Source organism: Populus alba, chromosome 12, assembly GCF_005239225.2.
Source record: "Populus alba chromosome 12, ASM523922v2, whole genome shotgun sequence".
Lineage (NCBI taxonomy): Eukaryota > Viridiplantae > Streptophyta > Magnoliopsida > Malpighiales > Salicaceae > Populus > Populus alba.
In genome coordinates, this window is record NC_133295.1 from 4,172,724 (window position 1) to 4,194,341 (window position 21,618).

Consider the following 21,618-nt stretch of genomic DNA (forward strand, 5'->3'; position numbering starts at 1 on the left):
TTACAAGTGAGTAAAAAAGGATAAATATAGTTGCATTGTGAAAGCTAGGTGGCACCAGGGGGTTCTCTCTCTGCCTTTCCTCCGGTCCCTCCCGCCGGATCCGTCTCCCTGCGGACAAGGGTTCTGTCACCGTATCTTCCTGTTATAATTCAATAGTTTATCAGATTGTCTTTGTACTCGTGAACCCATGCCAGGATACGGTATGGGTGATGACTTGGCTTGAACCCATAATAGTTTATTCAATAATATATAAAATAAACTTATTTATAAAAAAAAGCTGAAATTAAATTTTTTAAAAAAATAAACAGGTTAGGGTACGGGGATGACTTGGCTTGAACTAAAAGCACATGCCTCGCATTGGGCTTTATTATTATTATTTTTATTAATTTTTTCCCCTCAAATTTTGGATAAAGGAGCTGACGACTCCTCTCCTTTATTTTTATTTATTTATTTTATTTAAAAAAAACTAAGCAAGCAAAAAGGTGTCCCTAATCCACCGCCTTCCTACCCGTTGCTGGGTAGCTGCATAGATTCTAGCTATTAGTGATGGTTAAAAAATTAAAAGGTTGATTCTTTTTATCTTTAAAATCTATTCTTTAAGCTATTTTCATCTCTAAAATAACATGCATATCTTAAAAAAAACAATCTCCCAACCCAAAACACCATATAATCAATTCAAAATCACAACATTAAACTTTTAAAAAAATATTTCTAGAGTCTGATCTATTTTTTTAGTCAATAAAAAAATTTAAAATCATCACCTTCAAACTTCTCTTGTTGATCGAAATCCTTTGTCACTAATCTTGATTATTTTTTTTGTTGAAATAATAAAAATCAATATCTTTTTCTTTCCTTGTTGTTTTAAGACAAGTTTCTTTCTTTTTTCTATTACTTGGAGACCAAAAATAAACAGAAGTAAACTTGTGTACTAAAATAAAAATTATAGGAAATTTATAGTTAGCCATATAAACCATCCATGTTTAACGTTTTAATCTTCTATCTTAAAAAATTTTTTTATTTTTATTTTACTTGTAATTTCAAGTATAGTTTCATCTCCATAGACTATAAAAGGATCTACTTGCAAGAGAAAAGACTATTTTGCATCAAATATTTTAATAGTTTCGCTGGTGGAGCTCCATAAGAAAGGCAAAGTCTTTTTAAATGTATAAGATAATATTCTGCATCAAACATTATAATATCAATATTAATCTTCCTCTCAAAATAGCAAAAGAAAATGTCAATCCAAGTAGCTCATGCTCTGTGGACTATAATAGTTTTAGTTTGAATAATATTTTGTACCATCAATTTCCAAAGAATTTCGAAAGCTTAATCAGAAAACTTTTTATTTATTTATTTATTTATTTTATTTTTATTCTAGCTACGGTGTTGACTTAAGCATCAATTAAGAATAAATCTTTTATTAAATAATTCTTAGAGACTTATTATTCATATATTAAATCAATATTGTATTCAAGAATCTTTCAATCATAAAATAATTAATAAATAAATTTGCATGTACGCACACAAAAGAGAAATTGAAGACAACATTTATTTGGTCTTTCTGAAAATAAAAGAAATTGGTAAAAACTAGGAAACGTGGAAGGAGCTTATTGAAGGAGAAAGAGAAAGAAATCTCCATGGAACGCGTCAAAACGACAAAACAGCGGACTCACCCTCTTTCAAACATTCAACGTTCAATATTCAAAAATAAAAATAAATAATTCCATCGAAATATTACTGACTTTCGGTTTTCGTTTATTTATGTATTTACACACATGCTATTCATCAATTTGAACGCTTCTCCGTTTCTTTTCGTTTCACTTTTCAAGGTCTAAACCTTGGACGCGGCGTCAAAAATCTGAAAGCTGACACCGTTTTAGCCCCCTGTATACCGCCGTGTTTCTTTGCTTATAAAAACCAACCAAACCAAACCCAATGCCATAATATTATCATCACTTGCAGAAAGATCTTTGCATCTTAATTTTGATCAACAACGTAGTCAAAACATTCTATATACATTTCACTAACAAGGCAAAAGCACCTAGCATCTTGTCCAGGCAAAAGAAAACATGGTTTTTAGTTGGAGAAGGAAGAAAGCTGCTCGAGAAAAGCTGTTTAAAGTCCAGGAGTTGGTGATTCCAAACCAGTTTCTTTGCCCAATATCTCTTGATCTTATGAAGGATCCCGTCACATTGTCTTCTGGGATAACATATGATCGGGAGAGCATAGAAACGTGGCTCGAGGGTGGGAATTTCACGTGCCCGGTAACGAATCAAGTGCTAAGGAGTTTTGATCAGATTCCTAATCACAATCTTAGGAAAATGATTCAAGATTGGGGCGTGGCGAATCGGAACTATGGCGTCGAACGAATCCCAACACCTCGAGTTCCGGTTTTGGGAGCTCAGGTCTCGGAGGTTCTTTTTAGTTTGGAGGACTCGACAACGCGTTTGAATGGAGTAGGGTGCCTAGAACTGGTGCAGAAAATCAAGAAATGGGGCAATGAAAGCGAGCGTAACAGGCGTTGTATCGTGGCGAATGGAGCAATTAGTGTTTTTGCAGCTGCGTTTGATTCATTTGCGAGAGATTCTTTTGAAAGAAATGCTAATGTGTTGGAGGAGATATTATCTGCCATGAACTGGATGTTTCCTATATTCCAACGTTCACTTGATGCAGAAGCACGAGCGCATTTAGGCTCGCAAGATTCCTTACGCTGCTTGGTGTGGTTCTTGAAAAGCGGAGATCTTTCGGCGAAGCAAGACTCCATGATTGCATTAAGAGAAATTGTTTCTTTAGACCAAAAACAGGTAGAAGCATTGGCAGCCATTGAAGAGGTGAATGAAGTGCTGTTTAGGCTCATTAAGAACCCAATTTGCCCTGCAATCACCAAAGCTTCTCTCATGGTAATATTCTATCTGGTATCATCTCCTTCTTCCACTAGCATGAAGACCAGATCATCATTAGTGGAGATGGGCCTGGTTTCTTTGTTGCTAGAAGTTACCACAGACTCAGAAAGGAGCACAAGTGAGAAAGCATTAGGTGTTTTTGATAGACTTTGTGATTGTGAAGAAGGAAGAGAAGAGGCCCTCAGGAATGCTCTAACATGTCCAGTCTTGGTGAAGAAAATCTTAAGGGTATCAGAAATGGCGACGCAGTCCTCAGTTTCCGCCATTTGGAAGCTTAGCAAGCATGGAAAGAAGCATGAAGAGAACGTCCTGGTTGAGGCTCTTCAAGTAGGTTTATTTCAGAAGCTAGTGTTGCTCTTACAGCTTGGTTGTGGAGATGAGACGAAGGAGAAGACAACAGAACTTCTGAAACTGATGAGTCCTTACCGAGATGGATTGGAATGCATCGACTCAGTAGATTTCAAAAATCTAAAACGGTCATTTTGAAACACTCAAGATCTTGCAATATCATATTCATCAATTCTACATTTTTCAGATCAATTCTGTAATTTGTAATACTAATTCAACAGATATATACTTTTTTTTTTTTTGGTTTATCGCATGAGTCTGAATCTTCTTCTCTTAATCCTTTCCATATAATGAAAGATTTCAGTGTAATTACTGAATACTTACGGTATTCGGACATCTTCAAGAGATGTGCTAAATAGGAAACAATTTTATTTATTTTTGACTTTTTAATACTTCTTTTATATGATATAAGAAGAATGCTCAACAAAATACTAAGATACTATTTCTCTTATAAAAATATTATTTTTCTTTGTATTAATATCAAAATCTTATAAAATACTATTTATTGTAATAATATTTTTTTTCAATGGTTTTTTTTCCTTTGATTTTTTTTTTAAATTTATATTTTTTTGATTTATTTTCTATGAGATTATCCTGACTTCATGACTCGTGTTATGAACTTGATGAGTTCACCTAAGTTAATTCTAGTTGTTTTTTTTTTTAATTTTATCTTTTAATATTGGCTAATTGAAAGATATCATTTGAGTTGTCTTTAGACCTGTGAAATCAACCAGGTCATATCAAATTGTTAACATAGTTATGTATCAAATATATTAAAATACAATTGATTTTTTTTAAATAATTTTTTACCATTAAAGTGCACTTAACAAAAAAAACCTATATTTATACTATTTAAAAATTCATATTACTAATTTGACTCACTTACATAACATCTTGCTCGAAGATATTTTAAAAAAGAAGTAAAAAAAAACAAATAGAAAAGAAAAATAGAAGAGAAAAGACTAAAATATAAATTTTTTTAATAAGCGAGAATTTTTATCACTTTTTGCTGGAACAATTTATGTTTCTTTGTATCTATTTCTTCTACGCTTTAAGTATATACAATAGTTATAATTTGACCACCTGAAAACTTTTTTATATATATAAAAACATGTTTGTTATTTTTATTTATAAATATATTAAAACAATATTTTTGTTTTTAAATTTTATTTTAGATATCAACACATTAAAATGATCTAAAAATATAAAAAAATTAATTAACAAAGAAAATAATAAAAAAATTTAAAAATATTTTTAAAACATAAAAACATATCATTAATTCTTTTATTATATAAAATGTTTGAATTCAAGATTTTATCGAAAACAAAAACGATGCCAGTTCATTATAAGCTCAATGGTATAGTTACTATTGGACGTATAGACCATGAAAATGGTTGCAAGCCGCGATGAACAAGTGGTGGCGACCGAGCACCTTCTTGACCTAATCAAAGTGGGTTTTTCCCTGTCAACTCTTCTACAACTGCTTTCTTTTCTTTCGTCGGTCATTCTGCCGTATGAAGAAGTGTTGTTTTTTGAACAATTCACATACAGAATTCAATTTCAAACACCATTTAATCTCTCTTCTCCAGTTTAATAAGCTGAAGTTTATACACATTCAAACTTGCTATATATATATATATATATATATATATATATATATATATATATATATATATTGTAACAAAGAAGACTATATATTGATCTGTTCAAACCAAGGAGTCAAATTGTGATGTATTTTCTTCAGAGTCAAACTGCGAGTTTCTTCACGGCGGAAAGGAGGACAAGTGGAGGAGGGACATGGGATGATTGTTTTCAGATTCTGAATACGTAAAAGAGAGGTCATCGACCCTTCAAACTTGTTTTTGAATATTTTTATATTGATTTATAGTCCTACCCAAAATCATTCTTAAAGTGATTAAAGTTTAATTTACAGATTTATAAAGAACAGGTCCTAATCAACTTGAACAGTACCTCCATCAATTGCCTCAGCTGGCTGTCACATTGGTGTATTTGACTATCTTGCTTCACATGTTTTCGTTCCTCACCTTGTGAACTCTAGTTGCACAAGGCAAAACTAGAAATTGGCTTGCAATGCCCTGAGAGTTGGATTGTTTTTATTATTATTATTATTGTTGTTGTTTTTTTTTAATATAAAAAAAATTATCAAGTGTTTGTTACCATGTTTTATATTAACAAAATAATTATAAACTCAAAATATAATGTATATTGGATTTTTTTTTAAATATTAATACGATGATATATTGGATGTTTTTTTTAAAAAAATATTAATACGATGATATATTGGAGAATTTTTTAAAAAAATATTGAGAATGTAACATATTGGATCGATCTGGGTTAATCTATTAAATCCATGACTCGAATCATGAGACCGTGATAAATCTATTGAAAACAAATCAAAATAAATTATAAAAATCAATTCATAATCAATTCAATATTGAAAGATAAAATTAAAAAGAAGTATTAAATTAAAGAAAATGACAAAAACAACCACTCGAGTCAACCTGTCAAACTCGCAAACTGAGTTATAAAATCGAGATAACTCCATAAAAAGAAAAAAAAAATCACAATCGAGATAACCAACCCAATGTTGAAAACATGAAATCGAAAAAAAAAAAGTCAACAAAAAGGACAAAAAACAAACAATCTAAGTCAACTCAGGTTAACCTGTTAAACTCGCGATCTTGGTCATGAAATCGATGTAACTTCATAAAAAGAAAATTAAAAAATTAAAAAGTTTCATTTCCAATAGATTTAATGTTGAAAATTGAAATCAAGAAAAAAATAATAAATAGATGAGACTAGAAAAATTCTATAGAAAACGAATTGAAAAACAAAAATTCTGATGCCTACTAAACAACATCATATTGACATATAAGCTAAGAAAAACTAAATAAAAAAAAAATAGATTGAGTTGTTGGAGGATGAAATTGAAAAAAAAAACATATATTCAATTAAAAAAGAACAAAAAAAAAATGAACCGTGTCAACTTGCTAAGTTCAGTTAAAAAATATTCAATTAAAAAGGTACCCAAAAAATAAATCGAGTCAACTCAGGTAAAATTGTCAAATCTGCGACCTGAGTCAAGAGATTGGAGTAATCCCTTAGAAAGTTAGCCTATTGTTAAACAATAAAATAAAATTATAGAAAAAATTAAAAAAAAATTATAAAAGACACTTCTAACATATCTAATATTGAAGATTAAAATCAAGAAAAAAAATAAATTCATGAGATCAATATATAACCCAATAAAAAAAAATACAAAGCACAATTTTTAAAATAACTTAATATATATTAGATGATGAAATTAAAAAGAAGAAAAATATTAAATTGTTAAAGGGTTCAATTAAAAACAAATGAAGAAAAAATCATCATTTTATGGGTGTGATTACAATAACTTAACCATACTTTTTATGTTTTTTTTTTCTGGTTAATGTTAACGTTAATATATATATACCTAATATGAACTCAATATCATAACATGGAAAAAAAAAAACAAAATATACCTAATCAACACCTTAAACATGGCCTAATTAAAAAGCATATAAAAAGTGTGCATCTATGCTATGAACAGAGGCTGAGTTCTTAATCGATACACAATCATATAGATATCTTCTCATGTCCCCCAATTGTATAGAAACATATATTGTTTCTTAGAAGTTGTATTTTAAACATCAATTCAATGTTCATGATCTAATGCTACGATCAATTTTAAGTATATTATGCTGATTTAATTTGCTATTTTATTCAAATGTAACCCCAAAATAGTTATCATTGGTACTGTACCATGCTCTTAATCATGCTCACACCGAAAGGGATTTTGAAGCAAAATATATACTATTCCTTTTGCGGCATGTGCATGTGTTTTCGAATGATGATTATATAATATTGTTCTCTTGGCATTAATTTTCGATCATTTGTGAATGCGAATTCTTGACAAGTTATAAACGTGTTTCCCATTTGCAATATGGTCTCACGCGGCTCTTTTCTTTTCCTTCTTCCATACGAAGTTATTACAAGGAAGATGTTCATGTTTTCAAGCTCCTGCACGACAAGGCAAGCTTGGCTTTATTGGCTAGAACTTAATTGGTCTCAAGTGAGGTGAATTTATGGCAGAAATAGCTGAATTCATATCAGATGTTCAGACATGTTTTTTTTTTTTTGTTAATAGTAAGTGTTAGGCTAGCTTACGCGTACCTCGATTGATCCTCCGAGACCCTAAAGTTAACGACCATGTAAACTTACAGTTACATTTTGATTTGTGATATTTCGAATTGGTGATTTTAGAAAAAAAAGGTCACCCGGGACTGACTTAGTTGAGCAAGTGTATACCCATTAATTTTTTATTCATTGAGTGATATGTCCATGGACACAAGCTTTTTGGTATACATAATTGCGTACAGAAGATACCATAGCAGCTGTGCTTTCGAAGAAGATACAATTAGGTCACTGCAGATAATTTGGTGCTTCGTTAGTATTTACCGTTAATTTAGCGAAACTCACAGTATACAGATCAAGCTAGGACGTGGTTAATTTGAAAGCAGATTTTGTTTATATATTATACAGCAAAGCACAAGACTCACAGTCTTAACCCAATATTTAAGGACCGACTTGAAAAAAAGTTAACTCACTAAATCAACTTATAAGTCATTCATTTAACCATTTTTATTAAAACCATGATGTTTTGTTGATTTTTCCTTCACGGTTGCTATTCTAGCTTAATTTGGGTTGGAATTTGAATTGGGTTTAATTAAGTAGCCAAAAACCTAGTTATGTTAAGTAAATTTTAAGATGTGCGTTGAAAATATGGTAGCGGTCATAGTTTAAAGTGTTTTTCATTTAAAAACACATCAAAATAATATATTTTTATTTTTTAAAAGTTATTTTTTATATTAATATATCAAAATAATTTTTTTAAAAAAAAAAAAACTTAAAAAATTTTCAAATTCTTAAGAACCGCGGTACAAACACACAATTACTGGGTCACTATCGTGTTTAATAAATTGGTGCACGTTTTTGACGTGATACTCATTAATTTGGAATTATATCATCGAGCTAGTATGCGGCAGGATATGGACATCCATACCATCGTTCTCCAGCAGCCTGCCTTTTCATTTTTTCAAAAGAAAGAAACTGACATGCATAATTAAAGCATATCACCAATGAGAATTGTCTTTTTTTTTTTTTTTTTGAAAAATAGTAGAAGCTAAAACACGCAACGCGTTTATACATGTCCAGATGGAAGATCAAAACACTTTCGCAGCGTAATTAATACAAAAAATGTGCTTGAAAAGAAAGAAAAAGAAGAATAAACCATATTGGAACCAGTTTAACATGGTTACTGAAAAACTAAATATACTGTAAATCTTGATTCATGTAGCTTGATTCTTTATTATTATTGTTATTATTATTATTTAGATTGATGTGGTTGTCCGGGTCAGCTTGCACGTAGCTTGATTCTTTATTATTATTATTAGTATTTTGATTAACGTAATTATCTAGGTCAGCTTGCATGCTTCTCGATTAATTCTACGGGTTCTAAAGTTAATGAACATGTAAACCTTCAATAACCATCATATTATCACCCACTTGATTCGAACTTGAAAACATAGAAAGAAGCAAACCTCTTGTCCTAAACTCTTATTCACTGAGCATCTACTAGGATGATTCTTAAATTTTTTATTATTGTTTTTACTAATTGAAGTTCTATAATTAAAGCATATTACATTAAATTTTGAACAAATTAACATAGAATTTTACTGATATTATTTTTTATTTGTTTTATCTATTTTTTTTCTCATTTTGATGTAAGATTTTTTTAAAAAAAAATATTTTCTAAATAACCATGTTTTTAATAAAATTAATGTTTTAAAAAACCAAACATGGTTACTTTTGTTTGTATATATATATATATACACTGTCCTCTCTGATTTGTCTAATCAAGTAAGGTTTTTGCTGTGGAATTGTGGATTAGTACTGAAGCTAAAAGACATGAACTAGCAATTTCCCGGTACTTTCTTTGATCTTTCCCATGTCAGGATCAGCAACTTTATGTTTTAGCCTGGTGGCACCTGATCGATTTCATTTCTTATCACTAATATTTTAATTGTTTGTCGGTGTGTATACCTCTCTTTATAGATAGTATATGAAATAGCTTAAATTTTAAAATTAATTAACAACTATAATATTGTAACTAAATTCTTTTTTATAGTAATTAGATAGTGTTTGTTTTGCATAAGTTATGTTATAAAGAAAATAGATTAATGTCAAATGTCAAACTTGGATCGTTTTTAGGAAAAAAAATTGGATTTAAATTAAAAAATATTCTTATGTTGACCTCGAAGAATGATGTATAGAAGTTCTATTCATATTCTAATTCATATGTTATTATAATAATATAGTAAAACAAAAGCAAAAAGAGGTGGTGATTCCACCTAAGAATCTGATATGTTCATGATTTTATGATTTATTAGAGATTTGTTTTTTTGTTTTAATATTTATTAGGGACATGACCACTATCATAAATCATAAATAATCATTTTACATTCAGAGAATTGTACTCGATTTGTTATTAATACTACAACTATCAATGATTAATGGCTTACCATAAAGACATACATGAATCTAATTTATTTTGTGCTATCAAAATTTTATTATTATTATTATTATAGGTGTCCGGGTCAGCTTGCGTATATCTCGACTAATTCCACTTACTTTAAAATTAACGACTATATAAATTTTCAATAACCCTGAAATTTGTGGGATCGAGTTGATGATCTCTAGAAAACAAACTTAAAATCTAATTAGTTAAACTACACTATTATTTCTTGAATCTATTGATGTTGAAAGAAGGAAATTAGCCTATAAATATATAAGAGGAATAAACTATATTTATATCCAAAAAAAGAAAAAGCTACTCTTCTATTTTTTTTTTTTTTCACCAAGCTAACTTTACATGGTTGCTCATAAATTTACTTAAGGAGGTGTTTGGGAGTGTGATAACGGTTGCTCGCTCGGAAATACATTAAAATTATGTTATTTTTATTTTAAAAAAATTATTTTTGATATCAGCACATTAAAAATGATATGAAAATATAAAAAAAAATTAATAAAAAAAAATTATTTTTTTAAACATAAAAATCAACACACCCAAACAATATTATCACTTTAGTATTAACCATCACAACCACCTGAACATGCAACTATATCATCGCCATTGCCATATTCCAATACCATCACCTCTCCTCCTCCTCCTCCTTGTTTGCTGTCACCGAACACTATTGCCCGCCACCACCATAACTATCACCTTTATTCCATCATCATTCCTCTTTCGATCACCATCACCTTTACTCCATCATCATTCCTCTTTCGATCACCATCACCTTTACTCCATTACCACCATGTCACCATCGGTTCATTATCCCCTAAATTACCACTATCATTCCACTACAGAACGCCATATGTGATTACTCTCTCTCTCTCTCTCTAGCAGGTTAGCTTTTTAGGCAAGACTGGAATATTGGCTATAAACCTTAACAAGAATATTATACTAACCCACTTCATATTTTGGTGGTGAGAAAGGAGAAGAGGTATTTACAAATCCTGTGATTGCTTTACATAATTATGTGAAAAGAAAAACTAACCCGCTTCATCTAATCCTTGTGCTCGTGCATCACAACATCTTGTAATTACTTATTTAACACGTTCAAGTCAAGATAAAAGGAATTAGGGTATAAATTTAAAAAACTAAGAGACCAGACTTTGGAGGCAATAATAACAAGGGGGATTTGCCTGTATTTTTGTACTTACAGTTATATAGCAGCATCAAGACCAATATATCTCTTTGCTGTTGTGTAAGATAGGCTATATCCAAGCTAGTATTTGAAGATTCATGAGAATTTTTATTACTTTAACGTATTTGACGTTTGAACCTTAACTTAATTGCCAAAGGTTGTTTAGTGGAGATATTATTTTTTAAAATGTTTTTTTGTTTGAATATATATTAAAATAATATATTTTTTATTTTTTAAAATTAATTTTTGATATCTGAAGCATAAAAAAATTAATTTAAAACAATATTCAAAATTCGTCTAGAAATATTTCCTCTCATATTATGAAAATTATTCCAAGACCATGTACTATATATTAACACGAAGTGAAAAATCGATTTGAAGAAGATAAACAAAAGGTATATATGAAGCAACAACATGAAAATAATATGTAGATATTTAATGTTTGCAGTGTATGTATTCACAAGCAAAAATAGTTTTTCCTTCAAAATAATTAAAACCTAATAAGTAAGAAAATATAAAATTAAAAACACTAACTTGCAAGGAAATGCTTTTTAAGAATAAGAATTGTTGTTGAGTGTTTTCTTTTCTTTTCTTTTTTCAATATGAAAAAATTATTTTTTAAAAAAATTTAGAGGAAAAAAATTCCCTCGATCCTATATTAAGTATCTTAAATAAAAACGTACGCACAATTTTTAAGAAAGATATTAAAATGTAATAATTTAGTTTTTTCATTTATACCACTAAATATGTTTTTCCATTTCCGTCACAATCTCTTTTTTTTTTGGTAAATTCAGAAAATTAGAATATGTTAAAAGGTAAAAAAAAAAAATAGGGTGTTTAATACAATTTGACTTTTAAATTAGAACTGCAAAAAGAAAAGTAATACAAGAAGAAAGAAGAATGGGCTAAAGCAAGCCCATGTGACGAAGCCCTACTTGTTTAGATAACAAGAAATGTCCACAGGTAAAACTTTCGAAGTCCTTTCTGGGAAGAGCTCAAAACAAATTCCAAATGCAGAAATCCGATGGGTTTGCGTTTGTATATATATATATATATATATATATATAACTTTTCAATGGAGATATACCGTGATCGATGAAAGTCTACTTTCACTGTCATTCGGTGGAAAGTCCCTGTATTACTATATATGATGTTCAGTGTGCTTTTGCTCATTGAGATTAGGTTTCTTCGTAATAATATATATAAATGTCTTGGAGAGTATTCCTACAGTTAGAAAATAATATAAATTATATTTTAAAATATTATCTAACAGTTTAAGTTATTAGATTGAGATAGTTATTTGACATGATATCAGAATCTTAATGACCACGCGGTCACGAGTTCGAATCTCATTATCTCTTATTTATTTGATAAAAATTAAGTACAAGGTAATGTGAGCCTATGCAAGTTTCAAGACCGAAGAGCTTTCACTTGAAAGGATATGTTAGAGAATAATATAAATCATATTTTTGTGCTGGTATTAGATTACATATATTGGAGATGAAGTATTGTTTGTAGGATTTAACACTTCAATGTCAAGATCATAGTTAGAATTTTTTGAATTGAGGAGAAATAGTGTTCACACACACATATAAACTATTGGGTTCCTGAATATCATATATGCAATGAAAATAATAATAAAAACTTATTTGGGAGTTTTTAAGATCTTGTTAGACAAATCTAAAGTTATTTAAGAATTTATTACCTGAAAATATGATCTTCTTCAGTTTTGAATAATTCTTTAAAGGCTGCGTTGTCGCAATCTAGAAGCCATCAAATTTTTCGGTCTTCAACAATAATCCACATTAACTACCAATGAGAAATATCTTAAATCCTTATTTATGAGAGATGGATTGCTATGTCTAGAGTGCTAGCTCTTTATTTTGTGACTTATGTAATTTTTTTGTTTAATAGACAACTTCTTACAAAATAAAGAGGCATAACTTTATATTTATAAGGAATCCTAAAAATCCTATAAATAACAAAAATATATATTTGCTCCTTTATATAATATCTATATAGTACTTAAGGATAATTTTAAAAAATTAATCAATCAAGTCCCTACTTGATTATTCTAGGACTGAAATTATAATCCTTGAATTAAATACATTCTAGAGCTTAATTTCTAAAATTATTTTCAATCAAGCCACACTTAATTAATTATACTAGTTTAATTTCGGACTAATGGTTCCCAATATGTGTAACCTATTAGGTTCTTAATATGTTGGACCAAATATAAATTATAATTTTAATAAATAAAATTAAATAAATCAAACAATTTAATTTACTTTATATTTGAATATCAAGTGCACTGTCTAACAACTTGATATGATCCCTTAAATAATATGAAAATCATAAGTGGCTTGACTTAACCTTTTAATGATCAGTTCCTCGATATAATTATTATACATTCATCAATAATGTTTCGATTTAGACATTTTAACATGAAAAGTGTCTGCCATGTTAAATCATATTTGTTCGTAATATTATATTTATTGATAATTTGAATAAGATTTAAAACTCTTTTCAAATCTCATTTCACCTCACGTAAGGATTTAAAAATTAATATTATTTGAGAACATGTGAAACAATTTTTCTAATTCATCTAAGGTGATAAATCCTCTCTTGATCACTCAAATATATTCATAGAGTTTATGTTATATCCAATGTCTGTCCATTTCTTACATTTACCAAGATAACATGTAACATGATTAAAACTCCTTATAAAAGATAATTTAATGGTCTCAAGTCTAATGATTACTTACACAATTATCACATGAGTCTTTCCATAGATATAAGTGATATTTTCATATGAAATTTTTATGCGGGTTAGTTCAATATACATGTCTTATGACAAGCATCTATATATTAGTTCTACATATTCTTATACCTCCAGCTTAAGAGAATAGTTGTTTACTTTCATAATATAAAAAAAAAAAAAGTATCAATTTCTACAGCTCTAATGAATATCCAATATGTAAGAGAGTATCAACCAAAAACACTTTAAGAATAATGCTTTAATGGAATAGAAATCTCATAATTATAACAATTTTATAATTTTCTTTGCAGAATAATTTTGTCCCATGAATTTTATCTATATTCTAGATTCACAAATCAAATATTAGATTCACTAATATAATATTATATAAATATTAAAGATAAATTAAATTTTTATTCATAATAAATACGTATTTATATTAATATAATAATATCATATATAATCAACCGATTGACTACATGATATATTGATTTAACAATCTCTTACTTGCACTAAAATCAATCGATCATGTATCTAATACCATATTACTTCATGCAGCATTAATGTTTCGACATAGATAATGACTTAGTAAGAAGATATTCTAAATTCTCTTCGATTGATGATTATTCTATCTTTACATCTTTCATTTCATTGTTTTATAAAATCAAATAGAATTGTTTAGGTACTTGTTTGGATCATTAATGAGATCTTGATTCATTTATTTATGCAATAACTCCATTATTATTGCGGTACATGGTAACTGAATTAACAATGTTAGTAACCAGGATAGTTTATTGATGAACTTCTTGATTCAAACAAATTTTTTGTTTTTTTTAAATGTGGAGGAATAAGCTTGTTTATGTAACAATTAAAATGATAGGTTCATATTACAAAATAATTTCTAGGTGTAAGCTTGTTTATGTAGACTAAATGGACATTAACATATTAATTTAAAATCATAAAATTTGGTTTTTATTTGATATATTATTAAAAAAAAAAAGGACCCATTTGGTCATTTCTTGAAATTATAAAATAGAACTGACATTTCAAAAAAATTAAAAGACCTTGGCACTGCTCACTGGCATTGCTTCTTCATAATCATTGTTCCAAGATTTCTTAAAATTCATGCAATTGCTAATTTGACAACTCCAAGTTCCCCATAAAAAGAGTCTGAACTCATAAACTCATCAAGTAAATTAGAGGATGTATTGGGGGTATTCAAAACGTTATTTACATAAAATTTATTTTTTTGTATTTTATATTTTTAAAATATTTTTGTATCATTTTAATATATTGATATAAAAATAAAAAATAAAATAATATATTATTTTAAAAAACAAAACAAAATATATCAAACAGACTCTACCGTGTTACAATGACAAACATTTTTTGTTATTTGATCCGCAGAGCAGTCCTATAAACTTCCTAGTATGCACTCTATGATTCATTCCATATTCATGTTGATTAGGAATTTAGAATCTAGAGACAGACTTATCCAGCAGAAAACTTAAATAGAACAATAACACCTGCATTACAGCTGCTTAATGCCACACAGAGAGTGTTTACCCAACTAACTCACATAAACTTCGAGTCATCAAGCTTTTCTTATCTGTTTTCTTTTTTTCCAGGGTGGGGCAGGGGCGGGGGATTTCGAAGGTGTCGAACCTTTCCAAAAGCTGAGGAAGAAGAGGAGGAACTCATTTGCCTGACTTGACAAGAGGAGAATGTAAAACCAAAAAGAACACATGTCTGGTAGATTAAAACAAAAATACTATAGAAAATAGTAAAGTTTAGTTTTCCAAACAGCAGTGTTCATACTGTACTCTCCATAGGTATGAGAAAAATGCAACAGCCTAATAAAAGGAGAAATACAGGCAACAGGCACAGAAGATAAACTTGCAAATACATGATACTCGTATTTGAAACATGACAACATATCTAGTCGTAATGTCCATATTCGATACAAAACACAGAACTACTACTTCTCAGCCCCTAGTTATGAAATGGGGATAGGTGAGGAAAGACTACTGGTCCTTGTACCTCTTCTCTACTTCCTCCAAGCTCTGAATCTCCTTGTAAAATTTGCATACACGATAAACACACCTGCAGGCACATATAAATATTTAATGGCACGTGGCAGAATTGCAAATAAATAAATCAAGCATTTTCAAAAGCTTCCAAACCAGACATATACCAGTAGAGAAGGCATGCTGAAATGCAAAGAATGACATTCCTTTGAGCTTTGTAGATCTGCACAGCAGACTTCAATGGTAAGTTTGTGTAGATTCTAATGATAATAAACAATAGCAGTTCACAACTTTAATTCAAATACATTCTTCTAACATATAGCCTCATGAGATGCATTTCCCTGCTTGAACTGGTAGTTTTCAGAATATTCAACGTAATATACCTCCCAGTGCTTAATCTATCAATCTAAGTAAATTTATGAGACACGGTTCTAGTCAGGGACTGGAGATAGCGTTTGTTTACTCGTTCCATTTCAAATGATCAATCTTCATACTAGAAATTTCAGCTTCAAGTGATTTTCGACAGTTAAAAAGGGAACCATCTCCATGCACAACAAACATTACAACAGCTGTAAGAAATTAAATGATTTGTTCTAATACATTTGTTCATGTCTAACAGAAGTAATGGAAATAACTACTAGCATATTCTTTTGAAAAATAATTATGGGGTATAAACCTTGAGTTTTTTTTATATTTAATTTAGCAATCCACCAGAAATTCAAAAATTAGGTATATACCACTACTCAGAGAGGTGATGCATGTTGTGTGCATGTTTTACAGGTACCTGCTAGCGTGTGCATTACTTGCTATGCTTACATGGAATTGATAACTTGCTAAAATATTGGAGCATGCAACAGAAGTTCATATGTTATTGTGGAACAGAAAATCCAGCATCTACAGAACAGAATCTACTGGAAATGGAATAATTATCATTGTGTAAGGATCTAGTTGTTATTAATGGAGTCATTTCTTCTTAAACTAACTGCATCGACAACAATACTCATGCAGAATCTAGCTTCTTGTTATGTGTTAATGCAAACTAAATAAAACTACAATAACTGTAACCCTGCTCCTCACCACCGGACTCACATCCAAGGAGTCCTGAATAACAGAGATTACTGGCTCAATTCTGCCCTTCCAGATCCAGTGGCATCTACCAACTGCAGACATATTCCCAGGGAATACCTCTTTTTTGCATTCAATGTTTCACATTAGCACCTCACCTCTTCAATTTCCCACCTTTCAAACAGGTTAATGACAATCATGCTGTTTGGACATTCATGATGCTAGAAGTAATAATCTAAATTCAAGCAAACGCTTTACATACACAAACGACAAACAGCTAAACCACTTTTTATCCCAATAACACCTTTTCTTCTGTTTTTATAATTTAGCATGTCTTTTAATGACTCAGTTAACTGCTCAAGTGAGGTTACAATGAAATATCAGCAAAAGACTGTAAGAAAATAAGCAAGAACCCAATGGGGTAAGCTTGCATATACACAAAACTTCAGAGGCAATAACAAGGGTCATGAATAGCATCCAACAACGCTTCAAGAAAGCAATAAGCAAAACAAAATCACATCTCAACATTTCATAACCATAACATAAAACACTACATCCCTGGCCACCAAAGATCCCATCAGATTCTTAGCAAGTTGAGATTACAAAACAAATCACGACAGCCTCTCTCTCTCTCTAAATATATATATATATATAAGGAGAATAAAAATGTAATTTTTCCGGACCCTAATCCCAGTTTCAATTAATTTTATTTAATTTCTGTGAAGGAATCCAACATTTCTTCGATAACGCTTAGTAATAATTAAAAATTGCCAAAAACCAATAACAAATCTCTTACACGGCAAAAAAAAAAAAAAAAAAAAAAAAAGGTGAACAAATCAGCAAATCAGATGAAATCAACTTACAGATTTCTCATAACGATCTCTTTCAGCAGCGGTGCAGGTCTCACCAGTGCACATTAATCGATGCTCCATTTTCCAATATATATCTGTTCACAAGAAGAACAAAATCAAACCCAGAATTTCTAAAGCCCAAAAGAGAACAAAAGGAGTAAAAATAAAAGAAGACAAAAACAAACCCAGGAGCTGGAATCCGGCAAAAGGGACAACAAAGAGAGCCGGCTGGAGAAGGAGAGAGATGAGAGAAACCAATCGGTACTTCAATAGCTTTGGCGACGGTAGTGTTAAGAGTACCGCTATTACTGCCTCTGCTGCCACTAGGTATGTCAGTATCATCCATTGCAACGCCATTTTCTTTTGTCTTCGATTTTCTTTCCAAGGACTGCTTGCTGCTTGTTCTGTTTTTTCTCTGATTTTCCTTAACAGCCAAGGTTTTTGGTTTTCTTTCTTCTTCTTATTTTTCCAATGTCTTTTGTGATTTGCGTTTTGGGCCGTTGGATTGCGATGAGAGAGCCAGAGTTGCCAAGTGGGGAGCACGAGTTTTTTAATTACTTCACAATTTATAAATAGCAATAATTTAAGGATTATGGATGGAGTGTTTGGTGGCAATAAATGAAAATAATGAATCTGAAAAAAAAAACATTTATTTTTATTTTATATGTATTTAGTTAAAATAGAATAAAGTAAAAATGAGAATGGATTATAGAAATGAAAATAAACGTTGGGTATGGTTTCATTTTCATGAACGTAGATAGGATTAAAAATCAGATTGAGAATTAGATTTTCCTTCTTTTTTTTAATTATCTTCACCATTATAGTCCCCATCATCAACCATGATAATAATGATATTTTTTTAAAATATAATAATAATAATATTTTTATCCAAGCTATAAATAACATGTCACTTAATTCATTGTATGCTAGTTATTTTGTGGGTCAAATAAATAAAAGTTTTTAAAAATAATACTTAGTTAACACAATTGTGTTTTTTTTTAAAAAATCAATATTAAATGATAAAAATAAAAAAATAAGCAAAAAAAACGATGCAAACCCATATTAACCATTAAGCTCGTGACCTGAGTCATTGACTCGAAGCAATAAATTTAAAAAAACCTTAAGGTCTAATTTTCAATTAATCAAATATTGAATGATAAAATTAAAAAAAATACAAGAAAATAAGAAAATAGCAATTGTAAGAAAAAAAATGCTTGAGCCCTTCTAAGTTAACACACCCAATTCACGAATCATTTTATAAGACCAAGATAACCTGATAAAATAAAAAAAAAAAATCATGAAATCTAATTTAAAAAGGAAAAAATCAATGTTGAATTATGAGATGGAAAAAAAACAACTCCAAGAAAAAAATTGATGCCAACCTTTTCTAGCCTATTAAACTTGTGTCCCAAACCATAATTTGATCGGAAACAAAAAATATTATTAAATTTAATTATCAATAAATTAAATATTAAAAAAAAAATTAAAAAAAAATCCATCATACAAAAGAATTCAATAAAAAAAAACAATAATTTAAAACAAAAAAAGGTATGAGCCCATCAGGATTAGCTTGTCAAACTTATGAGCCATGTCATGAAATTAAAATAACTCTATAAAAAAAAAAAAAAAAGCAAACTAAGAAGCATATTTAAAAAAAAAATATCAACTTTGAATAATGAAAAAAAAAAAAAAAGTAAAAAATAATCGATATAAATTCATATTAGCTTATAAAACTCGTGACTTGGACCATTTGATAGGAAGCATCAAACATGAAAAAACACGAAGCCCAAATTTTAATAAATTAAATATCAAAAAATAAAATTGAAAAATAAAATTAAAATAACAAATAGATTACATGGAAGAAGCCATTTTATCTATTATCTTTGTCATTTGTTGAAGAGAAAAATAATCAATTTCCTATTACAATCCGCGCTCTGTTATGCTATGGTATTTTTCCCACTTACTATAGGTTTTGGTAATATTCTTTTAAGTGAATCATGTGCTGATGATATCAGTCCATTGAATCATACTCCTCATATGTACTGATGATACTCCGGGGAATGTATTATTATAGTTAACAAATTTGGAATTTAGATGTTTAAGAAGATGGAAGATGCTCTGAAAATTAGCTAGTCAAATGGGTTGGTTGCGAGAAAAAAATAATAATAATTATTAATAATTATTATATATATATAAAAAGTAGGTATTTTTTTCAATGCCTTGATTTGCTACAATTGAATTGAAAGGTATTCGAATCTGAACACCTTTATTTATTTATTTATTTTACTTTCATAAAACAAATTACAAAACATCGCCGACTGATAAATAGAAGGATCATTACGACTAATTAAGCGACAAGCTTATTAATTAATGCCAGAATCAAAAGGAGTGCTAGAACATGAAAAACACAAACTAAACAAAAAGAAGATGGCTTCAGGAATTGATAACGCCGCACTTCTTTCTGATCTCCCCTGAGTTGCCCGTAAGAACCCCGATTGCTCCCATTCTTTTCATTGACTGGGAGAATTCTTTGAGAAAATCAGTCAATTCAAGCAACTCTCCAACAATCTTTTTCGATTTTTTGTCTGTTAGAAGGGCTGCGTCAGATTGGAAGAGACCCTTTTGCTGTTGAAGGATAACAAAGTAAGAAGCATCGAAGTTCTGAGAGCTGCCGGGGTCCATCTCTACTGTGGTGGTTCTGTCGCTAAGACTTTGGCATTTGGTCTTTAAGAAAGCAGCGTATGTTGAGTTCAGAGAAGGATCCTGGTCTCCTTTTCCTGAGAAGTTGTAGAGCCGGTTGCTGAACAGGTTGCAGTGGCCAACACCAATGGTATGTGCACCTACATACAGTATGATTCAAGAGTGATAAGAGTTTCTGCTCAATTATATAACCCTTGAGAAGAATGTGCCATTACTTTCTTGAGTATAATATGTATGTATACCTGATAGTACAACGAGATCATGAACTGTTAGACCCTTGCTCTTGAAGCTTTGAACGAGGCTGGAAAAGTTTAAGAACGGGGAAGGAATGTGTGCCAGGACCTCCGAAGCTAGTGACACATTACCATCTCTTCTACCAGTAAGCACTTCCCATATTGATTTGTTGAACTGCAGGAAGAATCGAATATGTTCGCTGTGGTTACATGCATGATCATTAGGGTTGAGATTAAGAATGTTTATTTGCGATAATATTTACCTGGACTGAGACCGCATCCCTGGTAGCCAAGGCCAAAATGTCAGCACAGGATACTTTTCCGGCACATCTGTTCTCTAGCTCCGTTTTTATCTCATCAATAACATCGAACCCTGTCAAAGATAGATTTGGAATTGCATCCCTCTCCGCTGTGCTATTTGCTGTCGAGTTTATTAAAACGGAGCCATCGCAACCCTGCAGGAGTTTAATTCCGAGTTAGCTAGATATATGCATTAGAATTACAAAATGTGGCGATACTACATGGTGTTCTTCTTTTATTTTCAAGCAACCAATATCCACGCATGGACAAAGCTACAGATGCTATTTTTCTAACAGCAGGATGAATATTTAAGCATTGCTTACCCTCACGAAGCAGTCATGAAAATGCATTCTCAGCAACTTTGCAGGTAAGTTGGGGTTGCTTGCAACACGTGTTTCAGTGATGTTTTTGACGATGCTCTCAGCTGCAGGGCAAGAGGTCCTGTAGAAGTTCTTCCTCAAATTACCAGCCTGACAAACCCCAGCAACTGTCAAGACTGCTACACAAGCTAAAACAAAAGCAATCTTCATATTAATCTTAGACCTAGAGTGAACTACAAACAATTCTCAGACCAATTTCTTCGAAGAAGTATATGATTCTGAGTGTAATCTCTCTGGCTGCA

General features: G+C 30.3%; 3 protein-coding genes across 3 annotated transcripts; 1 reads left to right on the forward strand and 2 right to left on the reverse strand.

The window, feature by feature from the left end:
- Positions 1 to 1,832: 1,832 nt before the first annotated feature.
- On the forward strand, positions 1,833 to 3,488 carry LOC118044304 (U-box domain-containing protein 21). The gene has a single exon (XM_035052554.2). The coding sequence runs from the start codon at positions 2,070 to 2,072 to the stop codon at positions 3,387 to 3,389; it is 1,320 nt and encodes a 439-aa protein (XP_034908445.1). The 5' UTR covers positions 1,833 to 2,069; the 3' UTR covers positions 3,390 to 3,488.
- A 12,085-nt stretch (positions 3,489 to 15,573) lies between these two features.
- LOC118044310 (uncharacterized) lies at positions 15,574 to 18,310 on the reverse strand. Its single transcript, XM_035052560.2, has 4 exons — positions 17,949 to 18,310; positions 17,776 to 17,858; positions 16,015 to 16,070; positions 15,574 to 15,923 (listed from the first exon to the last, which is right to left on the reverse strand). The coding sequence occupies exons 1-4, from the start codon at positions 18,118 to 18,120 to the stop codon at positions 15,845 to 15,847; spliced, it is 390 nt and encodes a 129-aa protein (XP_034908451.1). The 5' UTR covers positions 18,121 to 18,310; the 3' UTR covers positions 15,574 to 15,844.
- A 1,790-nt stretch (positions 18,311 to 20,100) lies between these two features.
- LOC118044307 (peroxidase 3) lies at positions 20,101 to 21,618 on the reverse strand. Its single transcript, XM_035052556.2, has 4 exons — positions 21,320 to 21,618; positions 20,960 to 21,151; positions 20,706 to 20,871; positions 20,101 to 20,603 (listed from the first exon to the last, which is right to left on the reverse strand). The coding sequence occupies exons 1-4, from the start codon at positions 21,524 to 21,526 to the stop codon at positions 20,197 to 20,199; spliced, it is 972 nt and encodes a 323-aa protein (XP_034908447.1). The 5' UTR covers positions 21,527 to 21,618; the 3' UTR covers positions 20,101 to 20,196.

Bases quoted from the DNA above. Each gene is read 5' to 3' on its own strand.
- LOC118044307 (XM_035052556.2), bottom strand. From the start codon at position 21,526: ATGAAGATTGCTTTTGTTTTAGCTTGTGTAGCAGTCTTGACAGTTGCT. The intron at 21,152-21,319 runs GTAAGCAATGCT...AAACTCCTGCAG, and splicing joins TTCATGACTGCTTCGTGAGG to GGTTGCGATGGCTCCGTTTT. The intron at 20,604-20,705 runs GTATACATACAT...TACTGTATGTAG, and splicing joins TGATCTCGTTGTACTATCAG to GTGCACATACCATTGGTGTT.
- LOC118044304 (XM_035052554.2), top strand. From the start codon at position 2,070: ATGGTTTTTAGTTGGAGAAGGAAGAAAGCTGCTCGAGAAAAGCTGTTT.
- LOC118044310 (XM_035052560.2), bottom strand. From the start codon at position 18,120: ATGGCGTTGCAATGGATGATACTGACATACCTAGTGGCAGCAGAGGCA. The intron at 17,859-17,948 runs GTTTGTTTTTGT...TCTTGTGAACAG, and splicing joins TGCCGGATTCCAGCTCCTGG to ATATATATTGGAAAATGGAG. The intron at 15,924-16,014 runs GTATATGTCTGG...ATGTGCCTGCAG, and splicing joins TCAGCATGCCTTCTCTACTG to GTGTGTTTATCGTGTATGCA.